At 42.0% G+C, this 16,518-nt stretch overlaps 1 protein-coding gene across 2 annotated transcripts in view; it reads right to left on the bottom strand.

Moving 5' to 3' along the window:
* The window catches only part of LOC106584495 (protein Wnt-7b), a 48,956-nt gene extending 45,633 nt beyond the window's left edge, over positions 1-3,323 (bottom strand). Inside the window, exon 1 of one of the 2 annotated variants that reach the window (XM_014169868.2) lies at positions 2,709-3,323. In XM_014169868.2, coding sequence (XP_014025343.1) covers positions 2,709-2,785 — 77 coding nt within the window. In that variant the 5' untranslated portion in view covers positions 2,786-3,323. Of the gene's footprint in view, positions 1-713; positions 1,197-2,708 lie in introns of those variants that run through there. The other variant, XM_014169867.2, reaches the window with a different exon arrangement.
* Positions 3,324-16,518: the final 13,195 nt, after the last annotated feature.

Genomic DNA, 16,518 nt, shown 5'->3' with positions numbered 1-16,518 from the left:
CCATGTAATTGTCTTGAACATCTCTGCCACTCTGTGGCCAAATGAAACCGTGTCCAACCGTCATTACAATGTTTTAAGGAGGATTTGGGTCTTTAAGAAGAATAAATAGACCTAACAAAAAAGTATTTATATTACCTCATCAGAAGCAAGTCCTGTGTTACAACCTGCCCATAAAATAGGACTTCGGGTAATTGACATCGACGTATAACTCGATCCGTTATTTACCACGTGGACCGGAGGGATTCCCCAGCTACCTGAAGCATTCCTGTATGCTTTGATAACGAATAGATTTTGAGTATAATTTTGTCATTTTAAACGGTAAAGTCTTTAGAACACAATCGAATGTCTGGAAATACCCAATATTCAATCAAATTCGGTGCGTAAAATGCACAGCCAAGCAGAAAAGCGCTGACATCGAAATAATGTTGAATCTTCAGTTTGATATACCCTAGCTGCCTTAAATGACTTGTTCTATATTCAACAATGTTGTATGTTCTATATTCAAACCGTTTTTATTAGGGACGTACGCTGTGGAAGCAAACAACCATACCTTAACCAACAACCTGCGCCAATCTTTCAGAGAGAGATTTAACAAGAGAATTATCCATCAAGTACATCGAAAATGAAATTCATATAGGCCTACTCAGTATGTCTTTGAACACAAAAGCACACAAGTGAGCTAACTAAGGGGCCCGTTGATTGGGTCAACTTACAGGTAGCTCCCACTCGTAAGGATGAGGAAGATCTGTGGATAGTAGACTGATAGCAGTACACTGCGCGACGAGAATATGATCATGATGACATTGAACAAATGGCCGCTTTCTGATGGAGTGAAAAGAAATACTGTGATAAACTCCTTTTTAATTCCTTGATGTCGCTCGTTTTAGTTCCCCTTTGCTCCAAAATCAAAGAGCTGACTCCCCGTTTGCTGCGATGCGTTTGCGGTGCTTGCTTGAGTGGCGGTGCTATGCAGCTCCTAGCTCCCAGTCCCAGGGCCGTGAGTGTGCAGCGGGCGCGGAGATTGGCTCTGTCATCTCTCAGCGGTAGAGGCTGTTACAGAGTGTGGTTTCCGAGCCGGAATGATGATGGTTTTAGGGATTTTGGATGGCAGAAAAGTGCCTTTCTTCACTCTCATGAGAGTCGTGGCTGCCATTGGGCAGAGAGAGACACTGCTATCCGCCCACTTCTGCGCCACAACAGAACCATGGGGTGATAGTGATCCGCTGCTACCCTGGACAAGCTGTATTTCATTCATCAAATCAAACTCCAAAGTAAACAAACACTGGCGCACTCAGTGACGGTTTCATCTTTAGGCCTACTGATTCACACACACATCATCAGGGTGAGAAAAAAAACGTCCGTGCGTAATGGCGTAAAGCAAATATATTCAACTGTATTGCAAACATTTTATCCAATGCTTGTTCAAAAAGTTCATGTGACCATATCGTTATTTAATTAATAGGCATACATTGTGAAAAGCCTAATAACTAAGTGTATATAAATGATCAATGAATATGATGTGTTATTAATGGCTTCAGTCTATCCATAAAAGAGTACTGCAGGTTAAGGTTTTAATACCAACAAGCTCTCACAGTCTCACTGCAGAATTAGACGTTTTAATACACAGGATCCGCAAGGTGCATCTTTGCGTTGAACCCGGTGAATGAAAGGCTCTGTCTGCACAATCGCTTCAGCCCAATGTGATTTCACTCGTCACCTGAAGACTTCACTTATTGTGTGTGAAGAGGTCATCGTGAAAGATTTTCCCAGGCTGATGGAGGGGGGTAGTAGGCGCGGGAATGAACTAACTGGTTTTGCTTGATGAAACCATGAGATATCTGGTGACGCTTCACTTGGAGTGATTTTTTCCTATTTGAACTGTTTAGATGTGAATACCTGTGGAGGTTATCCGTTAGGCCTATTTCACTCAAGGATCACAGCAATGGAACGAGCTGGGGAATGACACCTGTTGTTTTGTTAACTATGACATGGCTATGGATTCTGGTATGAGGAGCAACGCTAGTCTGAAAGGCTCACCTCTTGTTGAAATAAATGTGTTTTATTTTTTATGAACTGGTTGCATATCATTTTTCTCTATGAGGTATGGCATCTCTTTTTGTTTTTGCAAACACAGAACATGTATAAATCATCTCTCTTTATGCATCAAGGTGAGCTATTGCAAAACAGGTAAAAACTCAGTCTAGGCTGTGGAATGTGGAAATACAACTCAACCAGGCTGCCGCTATTAATGAAGGTATGCAGCAGTGAGCCGGAGCGGTGGAGACAGACAGCGGGTCAAATGATCTCGCTATAGAGCGACAGACCAACCAGACTCTGAGCAGATGAACAAAAACTCAAATTGAATATGGATTAATCTTCTTTGGGGGTTTTTGCAAACCGCTAAATAATTGGACGGCTTTTACGCAAGCGTCCAAAAGTTGTCCCTGATGGCTATGGGTGTCAGGTTCATTTGAACACTGACATGGACGGAACACACGGAGGTTTTTTTAGTTAGTTTGTTATATGTCATTTAGGTCAAAAGGGCAGGTGCGTCGAATTATTGCCCGAATTACACTGCATTTGTATGCATTCAGAATATCCATAGCCGTATGTGGTACAGCGTGTTGTAGGCTATATTTAAAATAGTAATACACACAACAAAGCAACATAAACATATTGACAGTTGCAATAAGTACATTTACACTTACCCAAGCCTTAAGTAGATGATGCCAAAACACAAGAAGACGTAAAAAGTCCACCTTCGGAGGGGTCTGTGCATGATCATAACCGCTTCTGGGACTGGCCATTCACTAGAATGAAATGGTCACGCTTACGTTCACATTGGCAACACTACAATACCTAACCTTTCCAGATGCAGATAGGCCTGTAACTTCTGTTTTCCAAAATGTCAAATCTAAACACCTTTGAAATATTTAGCCGTCTGAAATCCATTGTCAACGCGTCACAGGTGAGAGTCGCAGAGTGATGTTGATCCAAAACGTGCGTGTTAAAAAACGAAACACTTATGAGAGAGAGAGAGGGGTCGAGGAGAAAGATGAATTCTCGAGTGAAGCGTTCTTATATTTCGTCCTTTGTATCAAAGTAGGGCAAGTTATGTATTCTCACTTGTTCTTGCTAGCGCCAGGTACATTTACACCCGGTGCAATGTCCTCTTTTTCAATAGAATCTCGTCTGTATTGAAGCCGTGACACATCGGTTGCAGTTCCTCTCCCTTGACGACATCTTAAATTCTTTCCATGTAGCTGCAGGTACTCTAATACAGGTAACAAAAGTCCTATCCACGCCTCCTCCTTTGAACTGGTATGGATATGCAGGGGATGGGACGGGCTTCGGGGTTGAGCTGAACACGTGCAGTTGTTGTACAGTAACATACAGATAACCGAACCGAAACGGCCTTATATACTGTAAGCTAGTTGAGGTTGCAACCTTGGGTATTGCCCACCAGGAGATAGACTATCCTCATCAAGTAGCCAATCAATGGTAGCGATTAGTCCACCAGTTTACATTGTGACTAGTGAGTAGAAGAGTATTCTGCATTTAATTCGTATAGCAACAAAAAAACCTTCTATGGCACATTTTGTGAATTATAGACAATATGTAAAGCTCATTAGGGAAATGTGTTTCTTATTTTTCGATAGATCAAATCATAGGGATCGTTTTCAATAAATACTCGACAGATTTTCCAACTATGATGAATGCGTTTTAGAACAATACGTAAAAATGCCTCCTTGAGTGTCTGTCCCCTGGGGTCCCTTCCTAATGTATAATACTCCCCCTGGTGGCTAAAGAAGACAACTGCTGTCTTACTGCCAGAAGTCTTCTGTGTTACTGTACAGTCCTGTATGATGTGAGTGGGTGTGCCTCTGAATGTGTTTCTGACTGTGGGTCAAGCTAGGTCTTATAGTTATATCACTACTCTTTTCACATCAATATGCCATCACACTTGACATTACAAACAGTTTGGTGGCTCATTTCATGCATGTATATTTTAATAGGATGTGCGCCTGTGTAATCATTAGAAAGTATAAATCACAATCAATATGCAATATGCAAATGTATTTAAATTGAATTCTGTTCATTTCTGTATTTTTTTGTTGCATTTGAATTGTTTAAATGACAAAGAAATGTAATCCATTATTCAAGATTCCATAAGATTTTATGATTAATTAATGCTCTTTGTTAAAACAGCACATAAACTGTAAGTCATGCTATATTTGAACAAAACTATACGCATGAAAACATCTAAACTGGAATAATAATTACAGTTTAAACAAAAATGACAGACATGACCCATCTCTGTGCTGCTGAGAGTTATTGTTAACCACGAGAAACAGACAAAACAGCAGAAACCCTTGTTTCAAGACATCCTTGCTTTGTGGTTTCCAGGCATTTTCCTTCAAAACATGTCCATCAAAATTCCAGATGGATTTTTGAAATAATGAACATCAACATAAAGACCCAGGGCGACATAAAAATACACCTATTTGATGTGTCCCTGTAAAAGATGGATTTGTTTCTCTCTCTTCAAACATAACTCTTGGTAGAGGCTGGATGGGATGGTCCTGAACATAACTCTTGGTAGAGGCTGGATGGGATGGTCCTGAACATAACTCTTGGTAGAGGCTGGATGGGATGGTCCTGAACATAACTCTTGGTAGAGGCTGGATGGGATGGTCCTGAACATAACTCTTGGTAGAGGCTGGATGGGATGGTCCTGAACATAACTCTTGGTAGAGGCTGGATGGGATGGTCCTGAACATAACTCTTGGTAGAGGCTGGATGGGATGGTCCTGTTTAGTTTAAATAAAATGTTCAAAGTAGCTCCCATGTTTTATTAAGCCCGATCCTCAAAGACCAGGGACAAAATACGTCAGCGCCATTTGTCACCCGCCACTGTCATTGAAGACAGACAGGTCACACACATAGGCTTACACACAAACAGGCACGCACGCACGCACACACACACACACACATGACACTGTGGTGGCTGGCATGTGGAGCATCTTATGACATAGTGTTTATAATGTTTATTCTACTTTAAAGAGCTTAGGGAACAGGAGCAAAGATGAGAGCATTAGGGACAGGGAGGACTCATCAATCAAGCCAAGTCCTATGCCACAGCACACAATGCAGACAGTTGTTTCAAAAGGAAAACTGTAGTGATACGCAGGTGATTGTAATTAATTCAATAATTAATTAAGACAGTCAAGACAGTGAAGAATATTTAGATACTGATGATGTTCAAATTAGTTACATATTTAATGTGCATAGTGTACATAAATAACTTGTACAAATAGTAAATAACATAAATAGACTACTAAAGCAATTAGGCCCGAGGGGGTTTGTGGTATATGGCCGATGTACCATGCTAAGGGTTGTTCTTATGCATGACGCAACGCGGAGTGCCTGTATACAGCCCTTAGCCACAGTATATTGGCCATATACCACAAACCCTGAGGTGCCATGTTGCTATTATAAACTGGTTACCAACATAATTAGAACAGCTAAAATACATGTTTTCACATACCCGTGTTATACGGTCTCATATACCTTGGCTTTCAGCCAATCAGGGCTCGAACCACCCTGTTTAGAGAATGCTTTAGAATGTAACCTACTGCTTGCTTGTAATTGTAGACTGGGAAGAATTGATATTCGCAATCACCCCCTATCTGCAAGCATGACCAATGGCATAACACCTTATTGATATGTAAATTCAACCAACCAATAGGAATACATAAACATTCAAATCAAATCAAATGTATTTATATAGCCCTTCTTACATCAGCTGATATCTCAAAGTGCTGTACAGAAACCCAGCCTAAAACCCCAAACAGCAAGCAATGCAGGTGTAGAAGCACGGTGGCTAGGAAAAACTCCCTAGAAAGGCCAAAACCTAGGAAGAAACCTAGACAGGAACCAGGCTATGAGGGGTGGCCAGTCCTCTTCTGGCTGTGCCGGGTGGAGATTATAACAGCACATGGCCTAGATGTTCAAATGTTCATAAATGACCAGCATGGTCAAATAATAATAATCATAGTAGTTGTCAAGGGTGCAACAAGTCAGTAACACAAGAGTAAGTGTCAGTTGGCTTTTTCATAGCCGATCTTTGAGAGTATCTCTACCGCTCCTGCTGTCTCTAGAGAGTTGAAAACAGCAGGTCTGGGACAGGTAGCACGTCCGGTGAATAGGTCAGGGTTCCAGCAGGTCTGGGACAGCAGGTCTGGGACAGGTAGCACGTCCGGTGAACAGGTCAGGGTTCCATAGCTGCGGGCAGATCAGTTGGAAGTCAGGTAGTCCTGAGGCATGGTCCTAGGGCTCAGGTCCTCCGAGAGAGAGACAGAAAGAAAGAGAGAAAGAGAGAATTAGAGAGAGCATATTTAAATTCACACAGGACACCGGAAAAGACAAGAGAAATACTCCAGATGTGACAGACTGACCCTAGCCCCCCAACACATAAACTACTGCAGCATAAATACTGGAGGCTGAGACAGGAGGGGTCAGGAGACACTGTGGCCCCATCCGATGAAACCCCCGGACAGGGCCAAACAGGTAGGATATAACCCCACCCACTTTGCCAAAGCACAGCCTCCACACCACTGGAGGGATATCTCCAACCACCAACATACCATCCCGGGACAAGGCCGAGTATAGCCCACAAAGATCTCCGCCACGGCACAGCCCAAGGGGGGGGCGCCAACCCATTATACTACATATTTCTGCAAAGGCAAGAGGAAACATCCTGTTACAATAGCATATACAATGCCTTCAGAAAGATTTCATACCCCTTTACTTATTCCAAATGTTGTTGTCTGTAAGAGCTTTACACACCTGGATTGTACAATATTTGCACATTCTTCTTAAAAAATTCTTCAGCCATTTTCAAGTCAAGCCGATTTAAGTCAGAACTGTAACTAGGCCACTCAGGAACATTCAATGTCGTCTTGGGCAGCAACTCCAGTGATGCGTTGTGTTGGATTTTCCCCAAACGTAATGCTTTGAATTCAGCACATTAAGTTCATTTTTGGGTTTTTTATTTTAGTGCCTATTTTTTATTCCATACAAGCTTCCTTCTTTACACTCTGTTATTTAGGTTACTCTTGTGGAGTAACTACGAAGTTGTTGATCCTCAGTTTTCTCCTATCACAGCCATCTGTAAGTGTTTTAAAGTCACCATTGGCCTCATGGTGAAATCCCTGAGTGTTTTTCCTTCCTCTCTGGCAACTGAGTTAGGAAGGATGCCTGTATCTTTGTAGTGACTGGGTGTATTGATACACTGAGTTAGGAAGGATGCCTGTATCTTTGTAGTGACTGGGTGTATTGATACACTGAGTTAGGAAGGATGCCTGTATCTTTGTAGTGACTGGGTGTATTGATACACTGAGTTAGGAAGGATGCCTGTATCTTTGTATTGACTGGGTGTATTGATACACCATCCAAAGTGTAACTAATAACTTCATCATGCCCAAAGGGATATTCAATGTCTGCTTTGTTAATTTTTACCCATCTACCAATAGCTGCCCTTCTCTGCGAGGCATTAGAAAACCTCTCTTGTCTTTGTGGTTCAATCTGTGTTTGAAATTCACTGGTCGACTGAGAGACCTTACAGATAATTGTATGTGTGGGGTACAGATATGAAGTAGTCATTAAAAAATCATGTTAAACACTATTATTGCACACAGAATGAGTCCATGCAACTTATTATGTAACTTTTTTACTCCTGAACTTATTTAGGCTTGAATAACAAAGGTGTTGAATTGTTATTGACTCAAGACATTTCAGCTTTTCATTTTTAATTAATTTGTAAACATTTCTATAAACATAATTCCACTTTGACATTATGGGGTATTGTGTGTAGGCCAATGACAAAAAAATTGGAATTCATGCCATTTTAAATTCAGGCTGTAACACAACAAAACTTGGAAAAAGTCAAGGGGTGTGAATACTCTCTGAAGGCGCTGTATAGGGCCAGGAGTTTTTTCCGAGACTCAAAACCTTGGGCCCCAACTACATGATCAGGAAAACTCCTGGACCAAACGTTTTTATTTTGTTTGGTCTATTATCACTTCGTCTTTCCTGTAGCTAGATCCGTCACTATTTCACCCAATTATAAACATTGTGTTACACATATAATACCTGTATTATAACCGTACACTAAATTGTATTGGCAGTTTTGTCCCATTTACATCGTGTTATGAAAGTTCAAAGTGCTGTCCCCTTAAAAGTTTCTGAGATCTCTACAGTATACTCATCTGTAATCCAGCATTGCTTTCCAACGGTCAGTGAAAATATTTTGAAGATTGCACAATTGTATCTGCTTTTCATTTGCGATCTTTTCAAACTGCAGGAGGGAAGAAGGAAAGTTAAAAAAAGATCGGCCTGTGTTTTGGCAGAAGTCAGATGATATGTTGTACTGTCTTCTTGAATATTATTAAGTACTCTTGACCAACAACTAAATAAGAAAACCCACCGGGCATCCATGTGTTTGTGTGGGAGTTCTGTCAGCTGGAAAGCGGCCGCAGCAGTGCAGTGAAATGGATAAATGCAACAGCATGCCAAACCAAGGACCCAGGCAGATGCAGCTCAGAGGGGGAACTAACCGGCTGTTATGCTGCTCCCTGATGTCCCCGGCTCCATCAGCTCCACACTCTCTGTCCAGATTTGAACACTTCCCTCAATTAGCCCAGGGAAGATTTAGATTGGCACGGAGATGGTGGGGATGAAAGAGGACTTCCTATTCCTAAAGGGGGCCCCAGCTCACAGTCTCTCTGAGAGAGAAAAGACTGAGACCAGGATATGGATCACAGCAGAGAGGGAACGAGAGAGAGGGAAAGAGAGAGAGGGAGAGAGAGGGAAAGAGAGTGCGCAATAAAGAGAGCGTTAGAAAGTGACAGAGAGACTGAAAGAGGGAGAGAGGGTGTGACCTGGATGACCAGCGCAGAAAACATCACACAATTAGGTATTTTAACCATTTAAAGGTATAAAAAAAACATCGTCTTCCTAACCTGATGGATGTGATTGAACTCCTCCTTTTCTGGTCGGGCACAGCTGTGGATAACCGTACGGGGGTGTGGAGTGGACCAAGGCCTGATTAATTCCCCAACATGCCCACTGATATTGGGGCCTGAGAGGAGAGGCTTGACTGGGTGTGTGTAGAGACGCCAGACTGTGTCCACATGCGGCCCAGTTCGCTCCACTGGCTGATTAGAGCAAGCTGAAATGCTCCACCATGCCCTCTAGATGGAAAGCAGGTTTCCTGAGGTTCACTGTTGCTTGCCAGAGCCGAATGCCACATCGGGGGTGCTTGGATAAAGATTAATAAAAAAACTCAAAAGTGAGTGGGGGTTTTGCTAATGTTAAACCTTCAAACGCTAATTTGCGATGTTGCTATTTTAAATAGGGTTCACTTCTCTCTTGGGCCTCTTGCCAACCTGTCAAGTGTGTTTTCTGATCAGTCAGCTTCAGAGACATTGCAGAGAGTTCCCAGATCGATTTACCTAGATCTGACAGTTTTGGACTCAAAGCTACAGCCCTTTTTGTCAAGAGTACATTTCTAAAAATGGTCTAGTGGCTTAGAGAGAGAAAAGCATTCAGTTTCAAACAGGAGAGGAGCTTCCTCTGTCTGAGATGAGATTAGGATGTGCTGCCACTGCTCTGTCTGGGTCATGGTGAGCTGTGTGTTGAGTAAGGGTCAGGAGTTTTTCCACAACAAATTCCACACACAAATGACCTTATTAGCAGAATACACCAATCAAGTGAAGAGTCCATCTGCAGAGGTGAGCGACCAGGGATTTATCAACTCTGTTAAACAGCTTAAGATCACTTTATTTGTCTATTGTACACCAACTGAAATTTGACTTCAGCTTTATCCCAAATCAACACACAGCCTGTTAAACAGAATGGTCCCATGATTTAATTGAAGGCCACATACGTAGTGGTGACTCTATAATGATGCACTGATCACATCCCACATTACCCTGGCTAGTCATGGTGATTACAGGGGACAACAGTCTGTTGATGACTTACGATCCCGTCTGGGACTCCATTGTGTGACGTGTCCTCCCCAAAGCTCTGAGACAATAGACTCAACAAACATTTTGGCCATGTGTAATATTGAGTGAGTCCCACTCCCCTGCAGAGTACTGTAGCATACCAGACCTCCACTTAATCATCGTCTCCTGGCCAATGCCGAATATGTGAGCGCCGGCCGCATCCGGACACAGTATGCCTCTCTTAAGCTCCTTAGATCCCGTCATTATGTATCAATACTCTCTCAAATTCATTCCAGGGATAGAAGCCCGACTCTTTCTGCTCTAAGGCCTGTTGCAATAGTTAGAAAAGCAATTTGTATGCAGATGTTTGAATTGAAATCAGATGGACAAGAGGCCATCACCACATTTGTGGACAGGGATTTTCAAATGAAAGGAGGACAGGCTGTCCATAAATGAGCATGTGTGTTGTGTTTTGGAATGTGCGGTAGACGAATGACTGCATTAAGCTTTAGTGTTTTCACATGCTGCCTGTAGACAAGATCCAGTTCATCTACTAGTAGAAAAGGACCAGGTCCAGTTCATCTACTAGCAGACAAGGACCAGGTCCAGTTCATCTACTAGTAGAAAAGGACCAGGTCCAGTTCATCTACTAGCAGACAAGGACCGGGTCCAGTTCATCTACTAGCAGACAAGGACCAGGTCCAGTTCATCTACTAGCAGACAAGGACCGGGTCCAGTTCATCTACTAGCAGAAAAGGACCGGGTCCAGTTCATCTACTAGCAGAAAAGGACCGGGTCCAGTTCATCTACTAGCAGACAAGGACCGGGTCCAGTTCATCTACTAGCAGAAAAGGACCGGGTCCAGTTCATCTACTAGTAGAAAAGGACCAGGTCCAGTTCATCTACTAGCAGACAAGGACCAGGTCCAGTTCATCTACTAGCAGACAAGGACCGGGTCCAGTTCATCTACTAGCAGAAAAGGACCAGGTCCAGTTCATCTACTAGCAGACAAGGACCGGGTCCAGTTCATCTACTAGTAGAAAAGGACCAGGTCCAGTTCATCTACTAGCAGAAAAGGACCAGGTCCAGTTCATCTACTAGCAGACAAGGACCGGGTCCAGTTCATCTACTAGCAGAAAAGGACCGGGTCCAGTTCATCTACTAGCAGAAAAGGACCAGGTCCAGTTCATCTACTAGCAGACAAGGACCAGGTCCAGTTCATCTACTAGCAGACAGTCATATGTGAGTTCATCATTCAAAAACAAAACAAAAAATGATTGTAGTTACCCCAAAAAACATAATAACATTCTGGTCTGCAAATGGAACTGAAGGATTTACATTGCTAATAAAATCTGACAGACATATTGCTTGTACAGTGGGGGAAAAAAGGATTTGATCCCCTGCTGATTTTGTATGTTTGCCCACTGACAATGAAAGGATCAGTCTATAATTTTAATGGTAGGTTTATTTGAACAGTGAGAGACAGAATAACAACAAAAATATCCCGAAAAACTCATGTCAAAAATGTTATAAATTGATTTGCATTTTAATGAGGGAAATAAGTATTTGACCCCCTCTCAATCAGAAAGATTTCTGGCTCCCAGGTATCTTTTATACAGGTAACGAGCTGAGATTAGGAGCACACTCTTAAAGGGAGTGCTCCTAACCGCAGCTTGTTACCTGTAAAAAAGACACCTGTCCACAGAAGCAATCAATCAATCAGATTCCAAACTCTCCACCATGGCCAAGACCAAAGAGCTCTCCAAGGATGTCAGGGACAAGATTGTAGACCTACACAAGGCTGGAATGGGCTACAAGACCATCGCCAAGCAGCTTGGTGAGAAGGTGACAACATTTGGTGCGATTATTCACAAATGGAAGAAACACAAAAGAACTGTCAATATCCCTCGGGCTGGGGCTCCATGCAAGATCTCACCTCGTGGAGTTGCAATGATCATGAGAATGGTGAGGAATCAGCCCAGAACTACACGGGAGGATCTTGTCAATGATCTCAAGGCAGCTGGGACCATAGTCACCAAGAAAACAATTGGTAACACACAACGCCGTGAAGGACAGAAATCCTGCAGTGCCCGCAAGGTCCCCCTGCTCAAGAATACATATACATGACCATCTGAAGTTTGCCAATGAACATCTGAATGACTCAGAGGACAACTGGTGAAAGTGTTGTGGTCAGATGAGACCAAAATGGAGCTCTTTGACATCAACTCAACTCGCTGTGTTGACGCCAAGAATACCATCTCCACCGTCAAACATGGAGGTGTAAACATTATGCTTTGGGGGTGTTTTTCTGCTAAGGGGACAGGACAACTTCACTGCATCAAAGGGACGATCGACGGGGCCATGTACCGTCAAATCTTGGGTGAGAACCTCCTTCTCTCAGCCTGGGCATTGAAAATGGGTCGTGGATGGGTATTCTAGCATGACAATGACCCAAAACACACGGCCAAGGCAACAAAGGAGTGGCTCAAGAAGAAGCACATTAAGGTCCTGGAGTGGCCTAGCCAGTCTCCAGACCTTAATCCCATAGAAAATCTGTGGAGGGAGCTGAAGGTTCGAGTTGCCAAACGTCAGCCTCGAAACCTTAATGACTTGGAGAAGATCTGCAAAGAGGAGTGGGACAAAATCCCTCCTGAGATGTGTGCAAACCTGGTGGCCAACTACAAGAAACGTCTGACCTCTGTGATTGCCAACACGGGTTTTGCCACCAAGTACTAAGTCATGTTTTGCAGAGGGGTCAAATACTTATTTCCCTCATTAAAATGCAAATCATTTTATAACATTTTTGACATGCGTTTTTCTGGATTATTTTGTTGTTATTCTGTCTCGTTCTGTTCAAATAAACCTGCTATTAAAATTATAGACTGATCATTTCTTTGTAAGTGAGCAAATGTACAAAATCAGCAGGGGATCAAATACCTTTTTCCCCCACTGTATATGGCCTGACCAATGACAGTTTGTTCTATGTTAATAAACCAGACGATATGAGAAAAACCTTTAGAACAGACTAAGAAATCTAATTTTGTTTTTGGACATGATTTTGTCTGTAATATTAGCGTTATAAAAGTTGTCTTTACGTCCAGAGGAAACTAGTCCTCTAGTACATTTTAGTTTTGTTTTCAAATAGTCGGCATGACAGAGATAGACAATAATAGCCTCCATTTATTATATTGTGCTTATTGGCATAATATAGATTGTTCTTATTGGCGTAGTATAGATTGTGTTTATTGGCGTAGTATAGATTGTGTTTATTGGCGTAGTATAGATTGTGTTTATTGGCGTAGTATAGATTGTGCTTATTGGCATAGTATAGATTGTGCTTATTGGCGTAGTATAGATTGTGCTTATTGGCATAGTTGTGTCACCATTGCAAGTCATAAAGCTTTCCAGTAAAGTAATGTTAATGCAACAAACCTACTGTCATCCAGGTGACATATTAGTATTATGTTTTGAATATTACTGCATTGCTTAATTGTTATTGATTTATTTCAGAGGATATTGCCAGGTAGGTCACAGTGCTAACGTTCCTTGAGCCATGTTATGGAAACATCAAATAAATGGGAGTTCACATGAGTTTACATACTTGTAAAAACTTAACAGACTGCATTGACTCGTTTGTACCTGACCGCAGTTAGGACAGACCCATCTACACACACACACACACACACACACACACACACACACACACACACACACACACACACACACACACACACACACACACACACACACACACACACACACACACACACACACACACACACACACACACACACACCACGCTTTTCTTTCTCTGAACCGCTGGGGGTGTTTGCTGTGTGAGTAGGTCCCCCATTTTCCTCTCCTCTTGCTCCCACAACGGCCTTTGCTTGAAACAGGCAATGTGTCCATCCCCATCAATCCCCAGCTCATTCTACCACACTCAAAGCCTAGCTTTTGCTCTGAACAAACACTGCAGAAAGAGAGAGAGAAGGTCTCAGAGCACAGTCACTTGAAAAACAAGAGCATCAATTCATTGTGAAATCAATCGGAATCACAATAATGTACCTTGTGTGTTCTCCCAATGTTCTGTGTCATCATTCATTGACATTGTGTTAGTATTCCAAGCAGTTTCACACACATGATGAGCATGATGAGTTTGTCCTGGGTGACAATAGCAGCATAATGATGCTGTACACACTGGGTGCTCTGTAGAAGAGAGATGTAGTCAAATACATTAAAAAGCTTTCAAATATTTAAGGTGCACTTGTTTCAGCTTAGAGTTTGCACTCTTTCCCCTCCAGCCCAATCTCTCACCATAACATCTACCATGTCCTTCATTGATTCCCACTGTTTATCTTTAACATTGTATTTGGGTGTTTTTAAGGCTCTTATTTCAACATGGCATGGGCTGATATGTTCAGCTATAAGATTGGGGTTTTCATTCTTGGCACTACGACAAGGTCCTTTCATATATAATCATAACATCAAGCACAGAGTATTGATGTCCCGGCAGGCAGGTCCTCTGTTATTTCCTCACATGTCCATCGATGACTTGGCAACACAGCAAGAGTGTGAGTCTAATATCAGACTAATGTATTACTGTGGTATTGAGAAAATACAACCAGTATTTCCTGACTCCTAAGCCCATGCCATTCTGAAAGCTCTGGGGCACAGTAGGTCATATACGTTATACTGCATACCTAGTTGACAATTTGTTTAAAACAAGTCAATGTCAAAACCATTTGTCATGATGAAGCCAGCTTTTATGCTATACTATGCCACACGCCACAGGATATAGCCCACATAGAGAGCAACAGTAATCGTGTCTTTTTATAGCCACTAACGGAGGCTAACTATTCATGTTTTGGGGTAAACGCTGAAAATATGGTATGTGGTAAACACAGGCTTAGGAAATCTTATAGGTTTTGTTCTGAGATAATCTTCAACAGCTAACGTCACTTTTTGTGAATTTTTAAGCATTTCTGTAATCAAAACAAGCACATAAAGCACATAAAGGCTTCATAATTCATGAAGGTCATGTTAACTGATTGATATTATCTCATAGAACAAAACGTATAAGTGATCCTAAGCTGGTGATAACCTCAGACCTTCATTTCCGTTTTTTAGGACCTTAAGCTTGTGATAACCTCAGACCTTCATTTCCGTTTTTTAGGACCCTAAGCTTGTGATAACCTCAGACCTTCATTTCCGTTTTTTAGGACCCTAAGCTGGTGATAACCTCAGACCTTCATTTCCGTTTTTTAGGACCCTAAACTGGCCAGGAATTGCTCCTGACCATGTGAAAAGGTTTTCCTGAGCAGGTCACATGGGCTAAAAAATACTAACTCATATACTGTGCCTATACACGTAGTTTGAATGTATTGTGCCGTACTTCACAGCTTTCTACACTGCAGTATATGACTCATGTGTTATTGTGCTTCTGACCCACAGTATTGTATGTGTGTCTTAGTGCAGGGGTTTTCAAACTTTTTGAGGCTGGGGAGCCCTTTTGAAATAGCAAATTCATCAGGGACCCCCTCATAATCAGAACACAACTCCAGTGAGATAAATAGCATGCTAAAGAGTTTTACAATGGCTTCGGCAATGCATGGTCAGAAGAACCAAGTCTTGGGCCCTGGGAATGAATATTTTAAAGGCCTGCCTTTTGTCATCGGAGATAACATTTTGGCATTTTTCAAGCAAATTTCCTGAGGCAGAAAGAAAAATGGCAGTTTAAAAAGCCTAAATCACAGTGCATTTATGTAAAGAAATGGGGGGGAATAATAGAAGTATTGATTTGAATCATGTATAATTGGTAGAGTACTCTGGATACCAATATCCCTGTGAGCATCCCAGCCCCATGTTGCCAACAGTTAAGAACATATATATTAGATTAATAATATTATATTGTATTTAAATACCCCACTAAACATAATCCACGTATCCCTTGGCCAAAATTGTATCGGTTTTTATTAATATTAATAATAGTACTGTAACGATCGTCGTAAGGAGTGGACCAAAATGCAGCGGGTAAAGTGCTCATCTTCTTATTTATTAAAGGAAAAACACTTAAACAAAGCAAACGACGAAAACAGTCCAATAAGGTGCACAGACTATACTGGAAACAACCACCCACAAACACAAGTGAAAAATGAACACACTTAAATATGGCCTCCAATTAGAGACAACGTCAACCAGCTGCCTCTAATTGGAGGTCATTGAAAAACACAACATAGAAATAGAAAACTAGAATAAACATAGAAAATATAGAACATAAATCAAAACCCCCGAAACACACAAAACAAACACCCCCTGCCACGCCCTGACCAAACTACAATAACAAATAACCCCTTTTACTGGTCAGGACGTGACAGTACCCCCTCCCCAAAGGTGCAGACCCCGAATGCACCTCAAAACAAAAAACCCACAAAAAATAACCCAAAACATAAAGGGAGGGAAGGGAGGGTGGCCACCGTCAACGACGGCTCCCGTGCTACACCCCCCCCCA

Source organism: Salmo salar, chromosome ssa23 (genome assembly GCF_905237065.1).
Source record: "Salmo salar chromosome ssa23, Ssal_v3.1, whole genome shotgun sequence".
NCBI lineage: Eukaryota > Metazoa > Chordata > Actinopteri > Salmoniformes > Salmonidae > Salmo > Salmo salar.
Note: the sequence above shows the minus strand (reverse complement) of the source record. Positions and strands in the feature narration are given on the sequence as shown.